Raw genomic sequence first — 18,604 nt, 5'->3', positions numbered from 1 at the left:
TTGACCTCCAGTTCCCAAAACAAGGAAATACATGGTAGAACCGATGATAATTATATACAAACACTTATTAACTAATACTACAAACAAACAATAAACAACAATGACATGACAACAACAGACAGTGAATAAATGAATGAATAAATGCAGATAAACTAATGAACTGTGATCGTCACTGGAAACAGTTGGTAGTAAAGGTGATGAATTTAGAATTTGGAATTGGAACACAAATTATAATTTGTAAATTCACCCGTTTAGCAGAAGGAAAGTAATACTTTTATAGCCTTTGTGGTAGTGTGAGAGAGGCCATTGCAGGACGTGGAGCTGTGATGATCTGATGGATGAGTTGATTCAGGAACGCACAAGGAACCTTGGCAGGTGTGGATTGCAAAAGTGTGCCAAAGTAAAAACATTAAAGAGCCAAAGCTCATAGTTATCAAGAAAATATTTGCGCTGTTGTAGTTCTTAAGTAATTCTTAGGTCCGGTTGCATTCTTCTAAAAGTTGCATTTTTCTGAGATCCCCATGTTCTACAAGCCCATTCTTACAAGCTCAGTTACAAGCCCAAGTTGATTTTTCTAAAAGCCCAGGTTACATTCAAAAAGCCAAAACAAAAGCTAAAACTAAATCAAAAACTCAAGAAAGCCCAAAAGAAAAGCTAAAACAAAGCTGAATTTAAAACTTAACAAAAACTGAATTCAAAAACGTAACTTAAAAACTTAACTTAAAAACTAAGTTGCATTCCAGTTACTTTCCTCTATATAGAAAGCTTTGGACCCAAATGCAAATCAGCATCTAAACCAATCATGGATGTGTTCCTCCCAATGGGTGGTGTTGAGCTTCACTGTCCAGGAGGGGTCAGAGGCCAAATACCTTTAAAACTTACTCTTAGTCCATTTCTTAAATGTAGAATTCCAATTGTTCAATATTTATGGTGATCACAGATCTGAAATAACACCTAATAAATGATTAAAATGACACCAAACACAATATGCTTATCTCATATAGTTCCTGAGATAATAATAAAAGCTGTAAACATAAGAATGAACTTATAAATTCTAGACTTTAGGCTACATGATTTAAATTTATAACATGGTTAAACACAAAAGCATATACATTCACTAATAACAAGAAAAAGAAGATTGGCAGAATATATTCTCAGAGTAAAAAGTGTGTCTGCAAGTATTCTGTGTCTTTTAGGCTGTGGTCTGTGACAGAAAGAGAGAGGAGGGGGTGTTTGTGTCTCATGTGTGTGCATCTTCCACAAACTTCAGATTTGATGTGTTCTTCATACATACTGGTCCTGATCAACCTGGTATCAGAAACTGAATCCAGATCATCATTCTGATGACGGAGCATTTCCTTAATGTTCTGATTTAAATTGTTCTATTCATTCCTGTGTAGAAAGTTCTGTGTGTTAGGTATTGAGAGATTAGAAGGTCAGAATGCCAGTCTTGGAGAGGTGTGGTTTTCCTCACAGTTGACACTTTATGACCTTTATCAGATTCTAACGGAGGTAGGAGGCATCCTGTTGTCTCGAAAAGTGCCATGAGTGGTCCTTTAGTAGTAAACATCCAATCAGCAGATGTTCCATTTGGAGGTGAATTTGGGGTTAGCTGTCTCCTGAAATGGGGTCTTACCATTGTGTGTTGCTCTGGAATGTTCTACTCCTTAGTATGCTACATAAATCATGAAAATTTTAACATTTATCATGGCCAGAACTGAAAACCTTGAACACATCACCTGTGACGTTATCCTTATCTGGGAAACTTAACCAAATCTAAGTGGAAAATTGATCGATCAATCAATCACAATTTATTTCTATAGTCCTTTATAACAGCCCAAAGGATGACCAAAGTGTTTCACGGTGAAAACAAGAGAATAACTTTAAAACAATGCAATAATAGAGACAGCAGCAAAATATACAATGAACGATTAAAAAAAAAAAAAACACTAAAATATACATCTAAAAGTTGGTACATAAAAATCTAAATGAAAGGTCACCATGCAGCTAGGTACTAAAAGAAAGGTTTTGAACTTTGATTTAAAAAGACCTAGGTCAGTGATGGTGCTTATAGGGCTGGGAGTTTGTTCCACAGCCTGGGTGCAGCTACAGAGAACACTCAGTCACCCCAGTATTTTTATTTTGACCGGGGTACTTGGATAACCTCAGAGCTCTTTTTTGGTCCCATGAAGTTAACAGCTTGGACAAATACGGTGGAGCAAGACCATTAAGAGCTTTAAAAAAAAGCACTAAAAATTTAAAAACAATTCTAGACTGGTCAGGAAGCCAGGGGAGAGCATAAAGGACTGGGGTGATGTGCTCACATCTGGGGGTGTTTGTTAAAAGACGTGCTGCAGCATTTTACATGAGTTGCAGGCGACTGATGGACGACTGGGAGATGCCAGTATAAAGTGCATTGCGGTAGTCCTGTGTTGAGCTGATAAAAGGGTGAATAGCTATTTCAAGGTCCGTACGATTAAGAAAAGGCTTGACTTTGGCTAAAACACATAGCTGAAAGAAATTTGCTCTGACAGCAATGTCAATTTGTTTGTCAAATTTCAAGTCTCTGTCAAATACTACCCCAAGATTTTTGACCATCTGTCTGAAAGCCATGGTACCTGACACACTATATTGTCAAAAGTATTCGCTCACCCATCCAAATAATCAGAATCAGGTGTTCCAATCACTTCCATGGCCACAGGCGTATAAAATCAAGCACCTAGGCTGCAGACTGCTTTTACAAACATTTGTGAAAGAATGGGTCACTCTCAGGAGCTCAGTGAATTCCAGCGTGGAACTGTGATAGGATGCCACCTGTGCAACAAATCCAGTCGTGACATTTCCTCGCTCCTAAATATCCCACAGTCAACTGTCAGCTGTATTATAAGAAAGTAGAAGTGTGTGGGAACGACAGCAACTCAGCCATGAAGTGGTAGGCCATGTAAACTGATGGAGCGGGGTCAGCGGATGCTGAGGTGCATAGTGCGAAGAGGTCGCCAACTTTCTGCAGAGTCAATCACTACAGACCTTCAAACTTCAAGTGGCCTTCAGATTAGCTCAAGAACAGTGCGCAGAGAGCTTCATGGAATGGCTTTCCATGGCCGAGCAGCTGCATCCAAGCCATACATCACCAAGTGCAATGCAAAGCGTGGGATGCAGTGGTGTAAAGCACGCCGCCACTGGTCTCTAGACCAGTGGAGACGCGTTCTCTGGAGTGATGAATCGCACTTCTCCATCTGGCAATCTGATGGACGAGTCTGGGTTTGGCAGTTGCCAGGAGAACGATACTTGTCGGACTGCATTGTGCCAAGTGTAAAGTTTGGTGGAGGGGGGATTATTGTGTGGGGTTGTTTTTCAGGAGCCTGGCTTGGCCCCTTAGTTCCAGTGAAAGGAACTCTGAATGCTTCAGCATACCAAGACATTTTGGACAATTCCATGCTCCCAACTTTGTGGGAACAGTTTGGAGCTGGCCCCTTCCTCTTCCAACATGACTGTGCACCAGTGCACAAAGCAAGGTCCATAAAGACATGGATGACAGGGTTTGGTGTGGATGAACTTGACTGCCCTGCACAGAGTCCTGACCTCAACCTGATAGAACACCTTTGGGATCAATCAGAGCGGAGACTGAGAGCCAGGCCTTCTCGTCCAACATCAGCGTGTGACCTCACAAATGCGCTTCTGGAAGAATGATCAAAAATTCCCATAAACACTCTCCTAAACCTTGTGGACAGCCTTCCCAGAAGAGTTGAAGCTGTTATAGCTGCAAAGGGTGGACCGACGTCATATTGAACCCTATAGATTAGGAATGGGATGTCAATTACGTTCATATGCGAGTCAAGGCAGGTGAGCAAATACTTTTGGCAGTATAGTGTATATCGGTACCCCCAAACATAATGCATTCAGTTTTGTCCTCATTTAAAAGTAAAAACTTGGATAAAATCCACTGCTTAATGTCCCTAATACAGCTAGTTACACTACTCAGTGTCTAACTTTCTGTTGCACTGGTAGGTAAATCTGAATGTCATCTGCATAACAGTTCACATTACTGCAATTCCGATCAGTAAGGTAGGAAGTGAACCACCTAAGTGTGGTGCCATTGATGCCAACATATCCGTTCAGACGAGACAGGAGGACTGTATGGTGGACCATGTCGAAAGCCGCTGTGAGGTCCAGCAGCACTAGAATCAGGGTGCTTGGCATCAGCGGACAACGCAATTTCATTGTGGACCTTTAACAGAGCAGACTCAGTACTGTGACGAGATCTGAACCTGGATTGGAATTTATTGAAAATGCCATTGTCCTCTAGGAAAGACTGGACTAAAACCTTGGACAAAAAATACAAATGTGAAAAGGTCTAAAATTGGATAAAATTGAGGGATTAAACTCTGTTTTTTAAGGAAAGGTCAAACCACAGCATTGTTTTAAGGCAGCTGGTACAAGTCCAGAACTGAGACAAAAGTTAATTAAAAAAAAACAAAAAAAAAACACCAGACTAGAACCAGCAAGATTTAAAAACATCTATCAACAGTTTGGCGAGACCAGTGTCCAAGGGGCAGTTTGTAGGTTTCATATGTTGCACCACTTTAGTAAGAGTTGACAGAGAAACTAGTTCAAACTGCTCAAACACAGCAGAAAGTACCGGAGCAACGGGCAAGCCAACATCTAAATAACAGCTGGCAAGCTGCCCGATAATGGCAACTTTATCAGTGAAAAAGTAAAGGAAATTGTCACAAGTTTTGACTGAAGCATCAGCCACAACGGAGATGCATGGGTTAACAACAGAGTTGACTGTGTTGAACAGTATTCTGGGGTGATGACCATCACTGGAGTTGGGTTAGGGTTAAGGTTAGGGTTAACCCTACCCTAACCCTCCCCACTAATCAGGACATTAGGTGTTTTTTGTTTGTTTTGTTTTTTTATACCGGCTAAGGCTGCACTAACAACTAAGAGATTAAGTCACAAGACAGGCACAGACTGCCCTAAAATAGTGTCTGGAAACAACTTTTAATAATGCTTTAGGATATAGCCTTTAGTGGGAAATGAAAGTAACAGAGCAGTAAAAGATTAAAAAAAATTGAGAAGAACAGCCTATGTAACTGCAGGAGACAAACTGATCAATCTCAATAAATTGATCTCACAGTCAACAGTGGACAGAACTGTAGCTTCAGAGGATGCTTTGACATCATTACTCCTTTTTCTATTCCACATATTCAGTTATAATACTTATAATTAAAGAAACCTAGTTATGAATGACAGGCTTCCTGCTATCACATGCTGTTATTATATAACATTTATTGTATATCGGTTTAACATTGGATATTTGCCTTGCTTGGTTTTCCATTAATCATAAATCGATATGACCCTGAACAAAACATATTGGTTGATCCCTAAACATCTGTATGTATGTATGTTTCATTGAATGTATATGTACAGTATACAGTATAGCACTGTGATTTCACTTGGAGGGTAACATAAATAATGTAAGCTGTGTCACCAAAGCATGCTGGCTTTGTTGGTCATCCTCTATTACACTGTTGGTTATTTAAAAAAAGAAAGAAAATAAAGAAAGGCCCATACCTGTCTACACTGTGTCCCAAATGTTCATTCTCCCCGGAAAAACAAAGCTCAAAAACTGGATACGCAATATAATCAATTTATTCAATAACCAGTATTCCTTCCTTTCATTTGATCACGGCTTTCAGTCTTTCAGGCCTGAAATGTACAAGGTTCTTGAGTGTGGATGATTCTATCTTCCCCGACTCCCACAAAGCCCTGTAGTCGTGCTGTTTCATGGCGGTTAGTGGTGGACTGGTAAAGATGCGACTGTTCAGGATTCCCAAACACCGTCTTCCATAAATACCAATTCTGAATATCTGTTAAACATTTTCCGTTCAGTCACAGGCCCCGATTTTTTCCCCCTGGTCAAAACTGGAAGTAGTTCCTTTTTTAGAATGTTGTTGGTATAATATTGTGCATTAACAGTGGTAACCTGAGGCACAATGTGCAGCTCTGAAAGACCTGAAGAGGACATAACCCCTCAAAACCATACCATGGACACTGAATTTCATTTTCTCAGAAGATGGTACTTTTTTACGATCATCTGTATAGATATGGGTGTTTTGGCTATTGGGTGTCGGAAATAAGTAGAGCGGGCATTCATCAGAGAAAATCCAGTTCTCCTAGTCATTTGGATTCGGAGTTATGTACTTATTTGCAAAAGCCAGTCTCTTTGCCTTTTACAGTTTGGTGAGTCATAGGGTACGTTGCCTCTTGTGAGCTTTCAGCCCCAATGTTTCTATAAATAATGATACACAGTGCTCTTAGAAACACCTTCAAGATTTTTCAGCCTCTAACTGAGTCGCCGGTTTGACTGGTGTCTTTTACCCTTGGCCTTTCTCATCAGATCCTCGGCTCTTGCAGTTAGGCCAGATTGACGTCTTGAGCGAGGCAAGTCTTTAAGGATCCTCCTTTGTAGTACCTTTGCCACCACTTCTGCACCCAGTAGATACTTCTGCCAAGGGCTTGAGCTACCTGTTGACCAGCTTTTCATGCATTTTGAAGAGCAATAGTCTGTGCACGAATCTCAGACTCTGAAAGAGTAATTTTTCTACCCTTACTCTTGGCCATGGTAACAACACTTCCAAAATTTGGTTGTCACTCTAATGCATTTTGGTCTGTGACGGCCCCTGTGTATATATCCAATGGAGGATCTAATGATATCTGTTCTCTCCAAGGTGCCGGGATTGGCCATGTGAAATCATTTAGATGTGGAGCACCTGGGCCCACTGCTCCACTTCCACTATATATGCTGGCTTCCAGTGACCTGTCATCTCGCTGTGCTCTTTGCTCCCGTTGTCCGATCCACCCGCACAATTTATTTAGTTTTCTTTGTTAGTGCACCCTTCAACACCTCACACCACATCATTCTCACACACCCACGTACACACTACTGATATTACAGACAAGACACACTCCATATCTGTAGTTATTCTTTGTTTGTCATACTTTCATTTGTAATAAATTATTTGGTTATTTTGGAAAGCGGACTCATTCTGTCCTTTTGTCATGGCCATTGAGCCAGGTTATGACAGGTCAAGGAAGAAATTTTTATACTGGGACCTGACAGTTTGACCAGACAAATGACCAAACTGTACCTGATTGACCAGTTGTAACCCATTTTGGTGACAATCAAACATGTTGCCCAGTGGGGAGAATGACACGGTGTATACACACACATACACATTGTCCGAGTTGAGAATGCAAATCAGATTAAACACAAAGTCTGAAGTTAAAGGAACTGGCTGAAAGTTCAGACAGGGTTGTGTCAAGGCACATGTCTGGGAAAGGCAAGAAATACATTTTCTGCTGCATTGACAGTTGCCAAGAGCACACTGGCCCCCGTAATTCTGAAATGGAATATGTTTGCACAACCAGAACTCTTCCAAGAGGAGGGCCTCGCCAAACTGAGCAATAAGGAAAGAAGGGCCTTGATTAGAAAGGAGGTGACCAAGAACCTAATGATGAGCTCCAGACAAACTTCAAGAGGGACACACATCACTGCAGCACTCCACTGACTGAATTCTAAATTCTGAAATCTGATCACACCAAGGAGTACTCTGAATCTCAGAATGGTTCAAAGGCAACTGATAAGTTCAGTGACTTACCCAGGGACACTTTGGCACATGGGACGGATTTAAGTGCCAACCTTTTAATTCATGGATAATCCACTATACTACCTACCTTACTTACAGTTGCCTTGCCATCCAGTGCGTTCATCAAAATCGACACTTTTGTTCAAGTTTTGGCCTTTTCAGCACAAATGTTAAGACATATAGAAACTGCATGCTGCTAATTGTTCTTTTTGACAGGTAGGCTTTGCAGAGTCATCTATCAACAGAACTACAGTGGGTATTTACCAGTGACTTACTGCGTATTGTATTTACTCATAACATTTAGGCTTTCTTGCCAGGCACTTCAAAATCTGTTCAAGATGGTGGAAAGAATCTTAATACGATTGGTCGCTTCAAGTTAGTATGAAGTTTAGAAGATGAAACGCAAACACAGAACCAAAGTTTCTGTTACATACATTTTTTTACAGGTGTTGCTTTGAAATTTGAAAAAATGAAGTTGCAAGGACATGATCCTGAAGAAGGATTGTATTTAGATACAAGAAGACATGTGGCAAACCCAGGCAAGAGTAACAGACAAAGACAGAGAAGAAAAAAGAGAAGTGGGAGAAAGGTAGATTTAACTGGTTAGTGAACTAACTAAATCATAATTAATGACAACATTACTTAAAAAAAAAAATACGGCGGATGAGACAGCTAAGTCATTGGGATGCATGGGACCAAATGTCCTCAAGCAGAGTGCACCCAATCTGGCTGATCAATGATCTATGATGCCACTTTACCTACTGATATTTTCTCCAACCGTACCACTCACAATTCTTTTCTCTTACAATTAAGAAAAATCCTAGAGGAAACTGATACCATAACTATTAAGTATAATTGACATACACTCCCCTCCAAAAGCAGTGAAACAGCGAGGCCAGTTCCTTTATATTTGCTGTAGACCAGTGGTTCTCAACTGGTCTGGGCCTGGGACCCACCATAAAACTGAAATGACAAGTCGTGACTCAAAAATATTTCTCCAAAAATCAACAATTTATTGATTGAGCGTTCGAAGACAAAACTTTTAAACCTGAACTCAAGTACTTCACAACAACTCAAAATCAAGCAGCAATACTAATTCAAGTACTGAGGACTTTGAAACAAGTAGAACAATAGCCTCAAGTAGTTCTCAGGATATATAAAAGTGCATTTTTTTTCTACAAAAAAAGTGCAATTCAACAAAACCAGTAGCTTCTCATAATACTGCACAAGTCTGCAACATTGCTGTTGTAGCTGGAGAAACTATGTATAGAAATATGTGCAAAAGAGTCCAAAACATGAAAACTGATGAAGTGCATTCAACAAATTATTAGTGAAGAAATGCTTAATGTTCTGATCAATCTCAAAATGTAAACACAATAAAACATTTTTCAAAGGGCTTAACTATATTTGAAAGCCAATATTTGGGGAAAAAATAGTGTGCAATATTGAAAGAAAAGTGTGTTTTTAAGCACTTACAAATAAACAAAAGTCACAAGTCACAATAAAAGTACTGCAGAACTACATGAAGTTCTAATGGCTTAGCTGAGGATGCTTTTTGGCCTTTACAAGAGTCTCAAAATCTGGCTGTATGCATGATAAAGCAACTCTGAGGTCATGCTCAATGTTCAGTTTATTTCGGTATTTTGTTTTCAGCTGAACAAGAGCTGAGAAGCCACATTCACAGAGGTATGTGGTGCTGAATGGTAGGAGGATTTTTACAGCTCGACTAGCAATGGAGGGATACTCTCTCATCACATCGTTGCACCAGAACTGGGAAAGGCTTACCTCTGTGAATTTCTTTCTGAGAGTGCGGTCACATGATAGCTCCACCAGCTGACATTCATCGCTGCTAGGCAACGTGATGCTTTCCATGTTTATTCCAAACGGGTCGCGCACCCAGTCGTCCTCGGGTTGTTTATCGGGAAAGTAGTCGCTAAACCGCTCGAAAAGTTTATTCAGATGCGTGCTTATTGTTTTCGTCATTGTCTTTTTCCCCGCCGCGTCCAGCTGTTGTTGCTCGTTTAGCCATGCTGCTGTTGCTATGAAAACATGCAGTTTCTTCTACAGTAATACGAGTGTCCTCACCGGTCGCTGCTGACACGACGACCCCCTGCGGGTGTGGAAGGGAACTACAATGACTCGCCACTAAATTGGATTATCTTTATTTTTCTCTCTTTTTAGAAAAAGGCTCGCGACCCACCAAAAACGGCCCCGCGACCCACTTTTGGGTCGCGACCCACCAGTTGAGAAACACTGCTGTAGACTGTATCCAAATATTCGGTTGACAGTGGTATCCAAATACTTATTTTAAGATCCAAATATTCGATTTGGGTTTTGCCTGTGCAGACTGCATCTATAGTTAGAGGTGTAACCAACATGAACCAGAGAGCTGTCTATGGGTGAAAAACAAGCAACTGAGAAGCTGAGAAAAGACGGAAAATCAATCAGAGCCATTGCACAAACATTGGCCATGGCCATTTGGAAAGTCCTGAAAAAGAAAGAAACCATTGGTGTACTAAGTAACAGATGTGGAATGGGTAGACCAAGGAAAATAGCAGCAGTTTATGATAGAAAAATTCTGGGACAAAGTTTTATGGACTAAAGAGAGAAAGATGAACTTTTACCAAAATGATAAAAAGGCTAAAGTTTGGAGAAAGAAAGGATCTGCTCATGATCCCAAACATAGAAGCTCATCTATGAAACACGGTGGAGGTATTGTCATAGCTTGGGCTTGCATGGTTTCTTCTGGGACGGGCTTCATTGATGATGGAACACATGATGGCAAGGGCAAAATGAACTCAAAAGTCTACAGAAATATTTTGTCTGCCAATGTGACCCTCGTAATGTCCTCCCAGTTGCCATACTCCTTTTGTCCTGTGGCGTCAAAAAGATCCCGCCTGTTTTGACTGTTATTTAAAGTGTATAGTATAAATTGTCAATCAATTCTGTGTTACACCTTTAGTCTTACTTCGGTTCAACCCATTACCACAAATTTTTCCTTTCATTTTGGAATTTAGGGCCAAATAGTTCTTGCTACATAAAAGTATATGACAGAAAAGGATTTCACTTGGGGTCAGGATGACCCCAAGGACAACACGAGGGTTAAAGAAAGATGCAACCAAACTGATCTTTCATCGTGCAGCAAAATAATGACCCAAAACACACTGCCAAAACAACAAAGGCGTTCATCAGGTGCAAGAAGTGGAAGGTTTTAGACTGGCCAAGTCAGTCTCCAGACTTCAACTCTATAGCGCTGCATTTTAGAGGAGACTGAAGGGAGAAACCCCCCAAAACAAACAACAACTAAAAGAGGCTGTGGTGAAAGCCTGGAAAAGCATAACAAAAGAAGAATGCAAAAGTTTGGTGATGTCAGTGGGTCACAGGTTTGATGCAGTTATTGCAAGCAAAGGATTTGCAACTAAATATTAAGTCTTATTCATCTAATCTATATTAAATCTATGTGTTCCAATACTTTTGCTCACCTAAAACTTTGGTGTTCCATTACAATTAATGCTATCTTCTAAGTTGTGTATCAGATCCAGATGTAAATACCTGGAAATAAAAGCTGAAATGTTGAGCTCTTGTCTCATATTCATCGGTTGATTTCAAACCCAAATGTTTTCAGTCTACAGCAGAAATAAAGGAATTGTCTTCACTGTTCCAGTACTTTTGGAGGGGAGTGTAAAACAAACTACGCGTTATGCAAAAGCATTTCTATATTTTTTCCCCTAAACCTCCCTTCCTTTTTGTTTGTGTAGTTATGATACATTCACCAAATTCTTTTCACTGAAATAACTTGTCAATACCACGTGTGCGCACCCATAGGATTTGATCATTTGCTCTAGTGATACTCAAAAATGAATTTGTAAGGTTACCTGAACAAATTAATTCGAGGACAAATATAGGGAAGATTTTACAGTGTAATGTTTGAGAGTGGAATGGTTACAGTGCATGCCATACTACTGCACTATATAGCACTAGTAGGAGTAGACCATTTACCATTTTACATTTTTCAGCAGGTATACAGGAAGCTTTTAGTTTCATTACATTAGTTTACTGAAATATGGCTTTGACACAGGCTGCCCTCAAACTAGTCATAACAAAGATGGACGAACACGCACATATCTACACTCATGCAAAACCCATACATCATGGTCATATTGTCATGGATTTCTTGTCATCACGCCCACTGGCAAAAAGTGAAAAGTTGGTTCTGGAAGCTGACTAGTTTGAGAGAATGAGAGAAAACATGAGGCAGCTAATGAAACATAAACAGTGACCAGACGGTGATCTGAGCAAATATTCATCCCCACATCGTACTGAAGTTATTGTTCTCAGAGGAACAGGAAAAAAAAAGTGAAATTCAAAGAGAAATTCCTTCAGACAAACCAAATGGATATTTTATCATCAAAAGAGGACTGAATGAATGGCTGAGTGTGCGCTTTGGTATTCTAAATGGCCATAATATCAAGGGTAAATAGTAAAGTTACACCAGCATAGACACACAAAAAATGCAATCTCTGCAATCAATACATGTACTGAAAAAGCTGCAGATTTGTTACTGTCACGTGTTGTGTCTATTGTAATTCTGGGAAATGAACAATAACAATAAATGGTATGTTTAGCAATGTAGCTTACATGCAACTTCAGATGCAAGTTTAGTTACATAAAAAACACCAAGTGTGCTCTCTCTGTCTGTAGCTGGCAAAGATCCTATCTTTTCCTGGGCAGTATATCCAGATCAGGACTGGGCAAAATATCTGAAAAATGTATCACAATAAAATGTTTAGTTTCAGTGGATATTTATAATTATTTTTTGTGTGTGCACTGAAGCCACAGAGAGTATGACAGAGGTCAGAGGGGCTCCAATGTCAAGGTATGATGGGCTGTTTATTCGTCAGGGTGGGAGCATACCTCAGTGCAATCAAACTTCATGTTTCAGCTATGTGCGTTAAACACAGTTTGCATCTGATGCATGTTTTCACATTCAAAGAGCTGTTAATTCAGCTACACTACAGGTTGAATATTTCTCTCTTGTAGTTAGTGTTGTTTAGTCTGCTTTATATTGAGGGGCTTTTTAAATGAATCATTGATCTTATTTCAAAACAGAAGCATATTATTTTTATAACAAAAAAATGCAAACGATGGTAGAGCAATGTTGTGAGAAAAACCTTTAAAAAATAAAGGGGTAGCGCTAGTGTTGTTTCACAGCAGCCACACTGACAAGGCAGCTTCCCCTGCAGAAGTGTCTGCATTCATTATTGTTTATCTGCACTCTTAAATACCGTAATTCTGGACTATTGAGCGCACCTGAATATAAGTCACACCCACTAAATTTACATTACATTACATTTTTTTAACATATATAAGCCGCACCTGTCTATAAGCTGCAGGTGTCCATGTTGTAACATGAGATATTTACACAGAAAGATTTTTTTTGAACTTTAAATTAAATAAATGCTTTTTTCCGAACAGTGCCTGTAACACGGCAGTAAAACGCACTGAATCAGTTCTTCGAGCTGCCGACTCCAACGTCTCACCGTCGATTCATTGATGCCAAGCTTAGTGCAGCAGCTCTATTTTCTTCTTCAACAGGCAGATTGATTACCTTTAACTTAGAAGTTGCATCATATGCTATGCTGCCCTTGCAGCACGTAGCTAGACAGCTAGCTAACATTCTCAAATCTTTAAATAATCACACAGGGCTTGCTTTTTCTGTGCTTTACTTCAGCTTGACTTGGACTAATAGTGTAAAAAGACAATCTCCAAGGCAGAAGCATAGTGAAACATTAGCAACAAAGGTGAATTAGCTCTGTCTGTTGCGGCTGTCAGCACTCTACATGAGAGACGTAGTTAGCAGGAAAAACAAAACACCTTCCAAGATAGGTCAGAGCGCAGAGCTGCGAGAATGCTCACACTGTCATCATTTCTGACACCAAACTAGAACGAAAGCACTCACTCTGATGCTGTTTTAAAAACCCAACTGAAAATCAACTTTTAACTTATACACTTAACTTTAAAGACAGCACATATGCATTTCTTCATGTGTTTTCCATGATGAGGGTGTGTGCATGAAGCCAAAATGACTGATTTGAAGAATTTAGTGTGAGTGCATTTGATTTAATTCGAACAGTTTCACTGGTTCACTGTGACCTCTTTGGTAATTTCATTGGTCTGATGTGACGAGGCTAAACGTATTGACGGCATAAAGCTCGCCTGTAAAAATCTATACATTAGCCCCATCGTTGTATAAGCCGCAGGGTTCAAAGCATGAGAAAAAAGTAGCGGCTTATAGTCCGGAAATTACGGTAATAGACCAATAGTAATTAACTCAAAATGGCACTTAAATGGCCTAATTTATAAGCCACCCAATTATTAATATGTTCTTCATAAGTCATAATGTAAGTCAATTCAAAACACAAGATGTAGCTTACCACCCTGTAATATAAAAACTCTGATAGTTGTGACCCTGAGAAACACTGGTGTGAAATATCATGGACATAAACTGTTGTTCACTAAGACACAGAACTGAAGTAAGTGAGATGAAGAATAGCAAGATACAAGACAGAGGAAGGATTAATAAAGCTGTGCAGTACAAATATTAACCAGGGAGTATATACTCAGCTAGAAGAGTTCCAGATTAAATTTTCTATTTTAAATCCAGACTATAATTACCTACTGACTGTACTTACTCACTACTATCAGGGACTCACAGAAAGGGAAGGAGAAGGAGAAGCCAAGTATGAAGTCATTAAAACCGGCCAACATTAATGACAGACACAATTCGTTTTAGTTTAATGGATACTTTGCCCACCCTTACCACAGTTGGTGGTGCTTTTAACCAGCTTAATCAGTCAAGACAGAATGACTAGGTTTGACAGAGACAATGAAAAAGATGCATTTTTATCTGTGACACAGTTTGAACTGACTTTACATGCTGAGTTTATTATGATCTGCGAGACATTTTTATGTGTTTTCTGTTGTTTGTGAGCTGTAAAAGCAAGTAAAAAGGCCTGAACACACCCACAGTACCCTGTTGAAATTCAAAATGGTCAAGATGTGAGTGTGATCACTGTGATAAAGTCACAAGTTGCTACTTATCATATGTCATTGGTCACAGGGTTAGCATAGCATCCAGAAGACATGAGACAACAGCCTTGCTCAGGTTCTACAGCACTGCCATCTGCTGGTAGCATACAGTTCCAGTTTGTGTTTAATTCAGGTTTGCAGGCTTGCATCAGGTAATATTAACTCTCATCTTGGACTTGATCAGGCTCCAACAGATGAGCTTCAAGTAGTCTCTAGTTTTATTTCCTCCACTTTTTGAAGTGTTACCTTGTCTTTTTTGTTTCTTAATCTTTGGCAGATTTTTACTTGGTTTTTACTAATTCAAATAGCAGGCACATGGCAAAGTCACTGCATGTGCTAGCTAGTGTTAAAGGAAACTGTGTTATTCATGCAATCAATACTGGGTCTGATATATATTCAATAAAGCATATCAGTTATAGACAGACAGAAACCATATTGTAATGTAATCTTGTACATAAAGATAGAGAGGAGATCATCTTGACCTATAGATTCCATATTTTTGTATGTCAGATTTGAAAATATTATGAAAGACATACGAAAGTCCACAACATTAGGCATGGCATATATTAATAATTTTAATTATTTGGGATACTCACAATATCCATATTTTTGTATTTATAGGGTTAGGGTGCACATGGTTTTCTTTGTCTTTATGTAAAGTGAAAGTCAGCAAAGAATAGGTCTATGTCATGAATTAACAGAGGAGAGCGTTGGTGCTCAAGGAATATAAAAAGCAAATTGCTTGGACATCTCAACTTTTGCATTGTCATTAAAAAGTACTTATTAAGTAACACAAATAAAACAAGACTTTGCTTTTCTACCTTTACAAATGTACATTTTATATAGCTGTTTTTTTATGTTTAAAAATGTCAGAGAGTGAAAGGGAAGAAAGTTTAAAAAATAAATTGTGAAAGAAAATCACCACTAATTTCTGCCAATGATGATGATACCACCAATTACTTACAACTTCACTGAGCCTTTTGAGCTATTCTGTAAAAACTGATTTAGAGAGATGGAGACAATCACCAGATGTTAAACGACACAAATGTAACGTTTTAAAACATGCCTCTAGTTTCCTGTGAGTGGGACTGTATCTTGAAAGGTTAAATCAAATATCCTGCAGTCCCCAGCAGGGGTCACAGTAGAGTGCATGCACAAAAAAAGCACAGCCAGGGATCTGAACTCAAACTACAGAGCAGCACTGATCCAGATGGCGCTTTCATGAGGCCAGCACTGCACTGTGACCTATTACACTCAAAGGGGAACCACAAAACCATATCACACAAGCTGATATTTCTGACCCCATTTCTTCCTCTCTGGAAGTGAGCAAACAAACATTTTTTTGTAAATAGAAAGTGCTTCTGTGTGCGTGCGTGCGTGCGTGCGTATGTAAACGCCTGAGTCATCCTCAGTCTGTCTCCCTGCATTCAGTTGGCAGTGTTTCAGTGTAATAGACAGGATCCATACAGAGATGGCCAGCCTCACTGTGAGTCTGCAGACATCAAACAATCAGGCTACATTTACAGGCCTCACATCTATTTTCATTTTGTTTGTGTTTTTCGGGGTTTTTTTTACATCAAGGTGTAAAATGACAGCTTTGAAAATATAAAGTTCCTTACAACTGACAATCCATGTTCAACAGACTAAATATAAGACAGTGCCTGGAAACAATGCATTGAAAAAATATGTTAAGCAGCCATCACGTCACAGCCATTTTAATGCTGCTATTCTGCACTACTACAATACTGATTTTATAACCACAACATTATCTGACAACACTTGGGCTTAGTCAAAACACAGGATGACATAGAGTCTATACAGGCAAGCAAATTGGCTTGCTGATGTATTTTCTTTGTCAATTTTGTGAATTGTTTGTAGTCTGTATTTGTGTTGTGTGCACTGGGTGAAGGTCTGTTATCTTTTTGTACTGACCAGTCCAGTGAGTGAGGGAGCAGACTGTCCCAGAGCTTGGCTCCTCATCCGAACTAGGCTGTTGTTCTCCACTCCCATAGATGTTCCTCCGACAGCCACAGGCCCTCCAGAGCCTCCAGAAGGCCCTTGCCAGGCTAGCTGACTTACTCCAGCATGCAGACTGCTGGACAGAGGTAGCAGTTGCTTACCTGTGGAGGGAGGAGAGAGATTTCATGCAAACTCGTCCTTTTAACTTTAAGCTTTTCAACTGGAAACGCTGTAAGGTCATTCAATGAAAAATCAATTACTGTCTCCCACCTGATCACCTCAGAATTGATTCTCTTTGCACAATGCCTTTAACCCTTTGACCCCGATACAGGGTCAAAAGTGAACCTCATTCATTCTCCATGTCATGAACTGTGGTTATCTCGCTGAGGGGAGAAATTCTCCTTCAGGCCTGCTCTGTGTTATACCATATATGGTTTATTGAGCAGGTGCTGGTGGGCCTGACATGACCCAGGTCATCAATATTCAAAAATATCAGTCAGTCAGTCAGTTATGGCAGATAATTCTTCAAGTCAGGGTACATTCTCGGACAACTGCTCAGAAGCAAGTATTGTTTTACAACCTGAGTAAATATTATCTGACTACATTTGTGACAGATAACTGTAGATACAATGTATTTAGGTTCAGGTTACGTTGAGCAGTTAGCCTAGCCCGAGCGCTCCAGCCGGGCCAGTTTAGCCATGTCATTTAGCCAAGACACAAATGTGAAACTGTGTGTTTATGTGCACCTGAAAACTTTACTGTGTTTTCCACTCTGTTTATACAGAGCAGAGCTGGTCCCAGCTCTTCAGCTGAGACTGAACGAGTGAGGCTGCTGGAAGAAAAAGAAGAGGTGGATGGTGGAACTGACCCAGAAGCTCTGCCACAGAGTCAAGCAGAATCTGATGGGTCCTCTGACGAGGAAACTCAGACTGAGGCCGAGAGATTGAGTAAAACTGGATCTTACTGGCATGAGAATCCCTCCACCCATGGCAGAAGAAGACAGGATAGCATTCTGCAGAGCCGTCCAGGACCTGCATCCACAGCTGTTGCACCAAAAGACGCCTGGAAGATATTGATGACTGATGACATCCTCGAGAAGGTTGTAAAATTTACAACCTTAGAGGAACAGAGAACAGCCACAGCTAAAGGGGGGGAATGGAGAAGCCTAGATGCAGTTGAACTCACGGCCTTCATCGGTTTGACCCTCCTCGCAGGCGGGGAGAAGAGCTGGGATGTGTCTTTGTGTGAGCTGTTTCTGGATCCACTGCAAAGTCCCATTTACAAGGCCACCATGTCGCTTGGCAGATTTGAGGAGATCCGCCGCACCATACGGTTTGACGATAAGAGGAGCAGGGTTTTGCGACTGAAAACAAATAACCTGGCACCTTTTAGGCACGTGTGGGACTGTTTCCTGGAGAACTGCAAAGGCCAGTTTGCCAGTGACTGTGTTACCATAGATGAACAGCTTGTGCCATTCCGAGGCCAATGCAAGTTCCTCCAATACATGCCCAGCAAACCTGCGAAGTATGGGCTAAAAATCCTCTGGCTTTGTGATGCAAGGGTACCTTATGCAACAGATGGAATTGTCTATACCAGGAGACAGCCAGGAGAGGAGGCTCACAGGAACCTTGGAGCGAATGTTGTACACCAGTTGTGCAGTAGAATCATTGGGGCAGAGCGCCGAGAGGACGATCAAACTTGACTATCTAGAGGAAGTAAAAGTCGTAACAAGGTTTCCGTAGGTGAACCTGAGGCAGGATCATTACCAGTTCTTTAGTTTGGGAGAGACGGGGACACCCTCCCTAGTCTCAGCACCCCAGTCCATGCTCAAAGCCAAGCTGAGGCGGGGGTGGTCGGTCGGTCGGTTGAAGGGCGGGGAGTCTCTCTCCGCCCTGATGCTGCTG

General features: G+C 40.4%; 1 protein-coding gene across 9 annotated transcripts in view; it reads right to left on the bottom strand.

Annotated features, from left to right (window-relative positions):
- The window catches only part of mast2 (microtubule associated serine/threonine kinase 2), a 224,736-nt gene that overhangs the window by 162,814 nt on the left and 43,318 nt on the right, over positions 1-18,604 (bottom strand). For all 9 annotated transcript variants that reach the window (XM_055018191.1, XM_055018176.1, XM_055018183.1 and 6 more), the window contains exon 3: positions 16,674-16,861. In XM_055018191.1, the coding sequence (XP_054874166.1) occupies positions 16,674-16,861 (188 nt within the window). The remainder of the gene's footprint in view (positions 1-16,673; positions 16,862-18,604) is intronic.

The sequence above is a fragment of the Amphiprion ocellaris genome, chromosome 2 (assembly GCF_022539595.1).
Source record: "Amphiprion ocellaris isolate individual 3 ecotype Okinawa chromosome 2, ASM2253959v1, whole genome shotgun sequence".
NCBI classification, from domain to species: Eukaryota; Metazoa; Chordata; class Actinopteri; family Pomacentridae; genus Amphiprion; species Amphiprion ocellaris.
The sequence above is the reverse complement of the archived record's forward strand: the minus strand, read 5'-3'. Positions and strand labels throughout refer to the sequence as shown.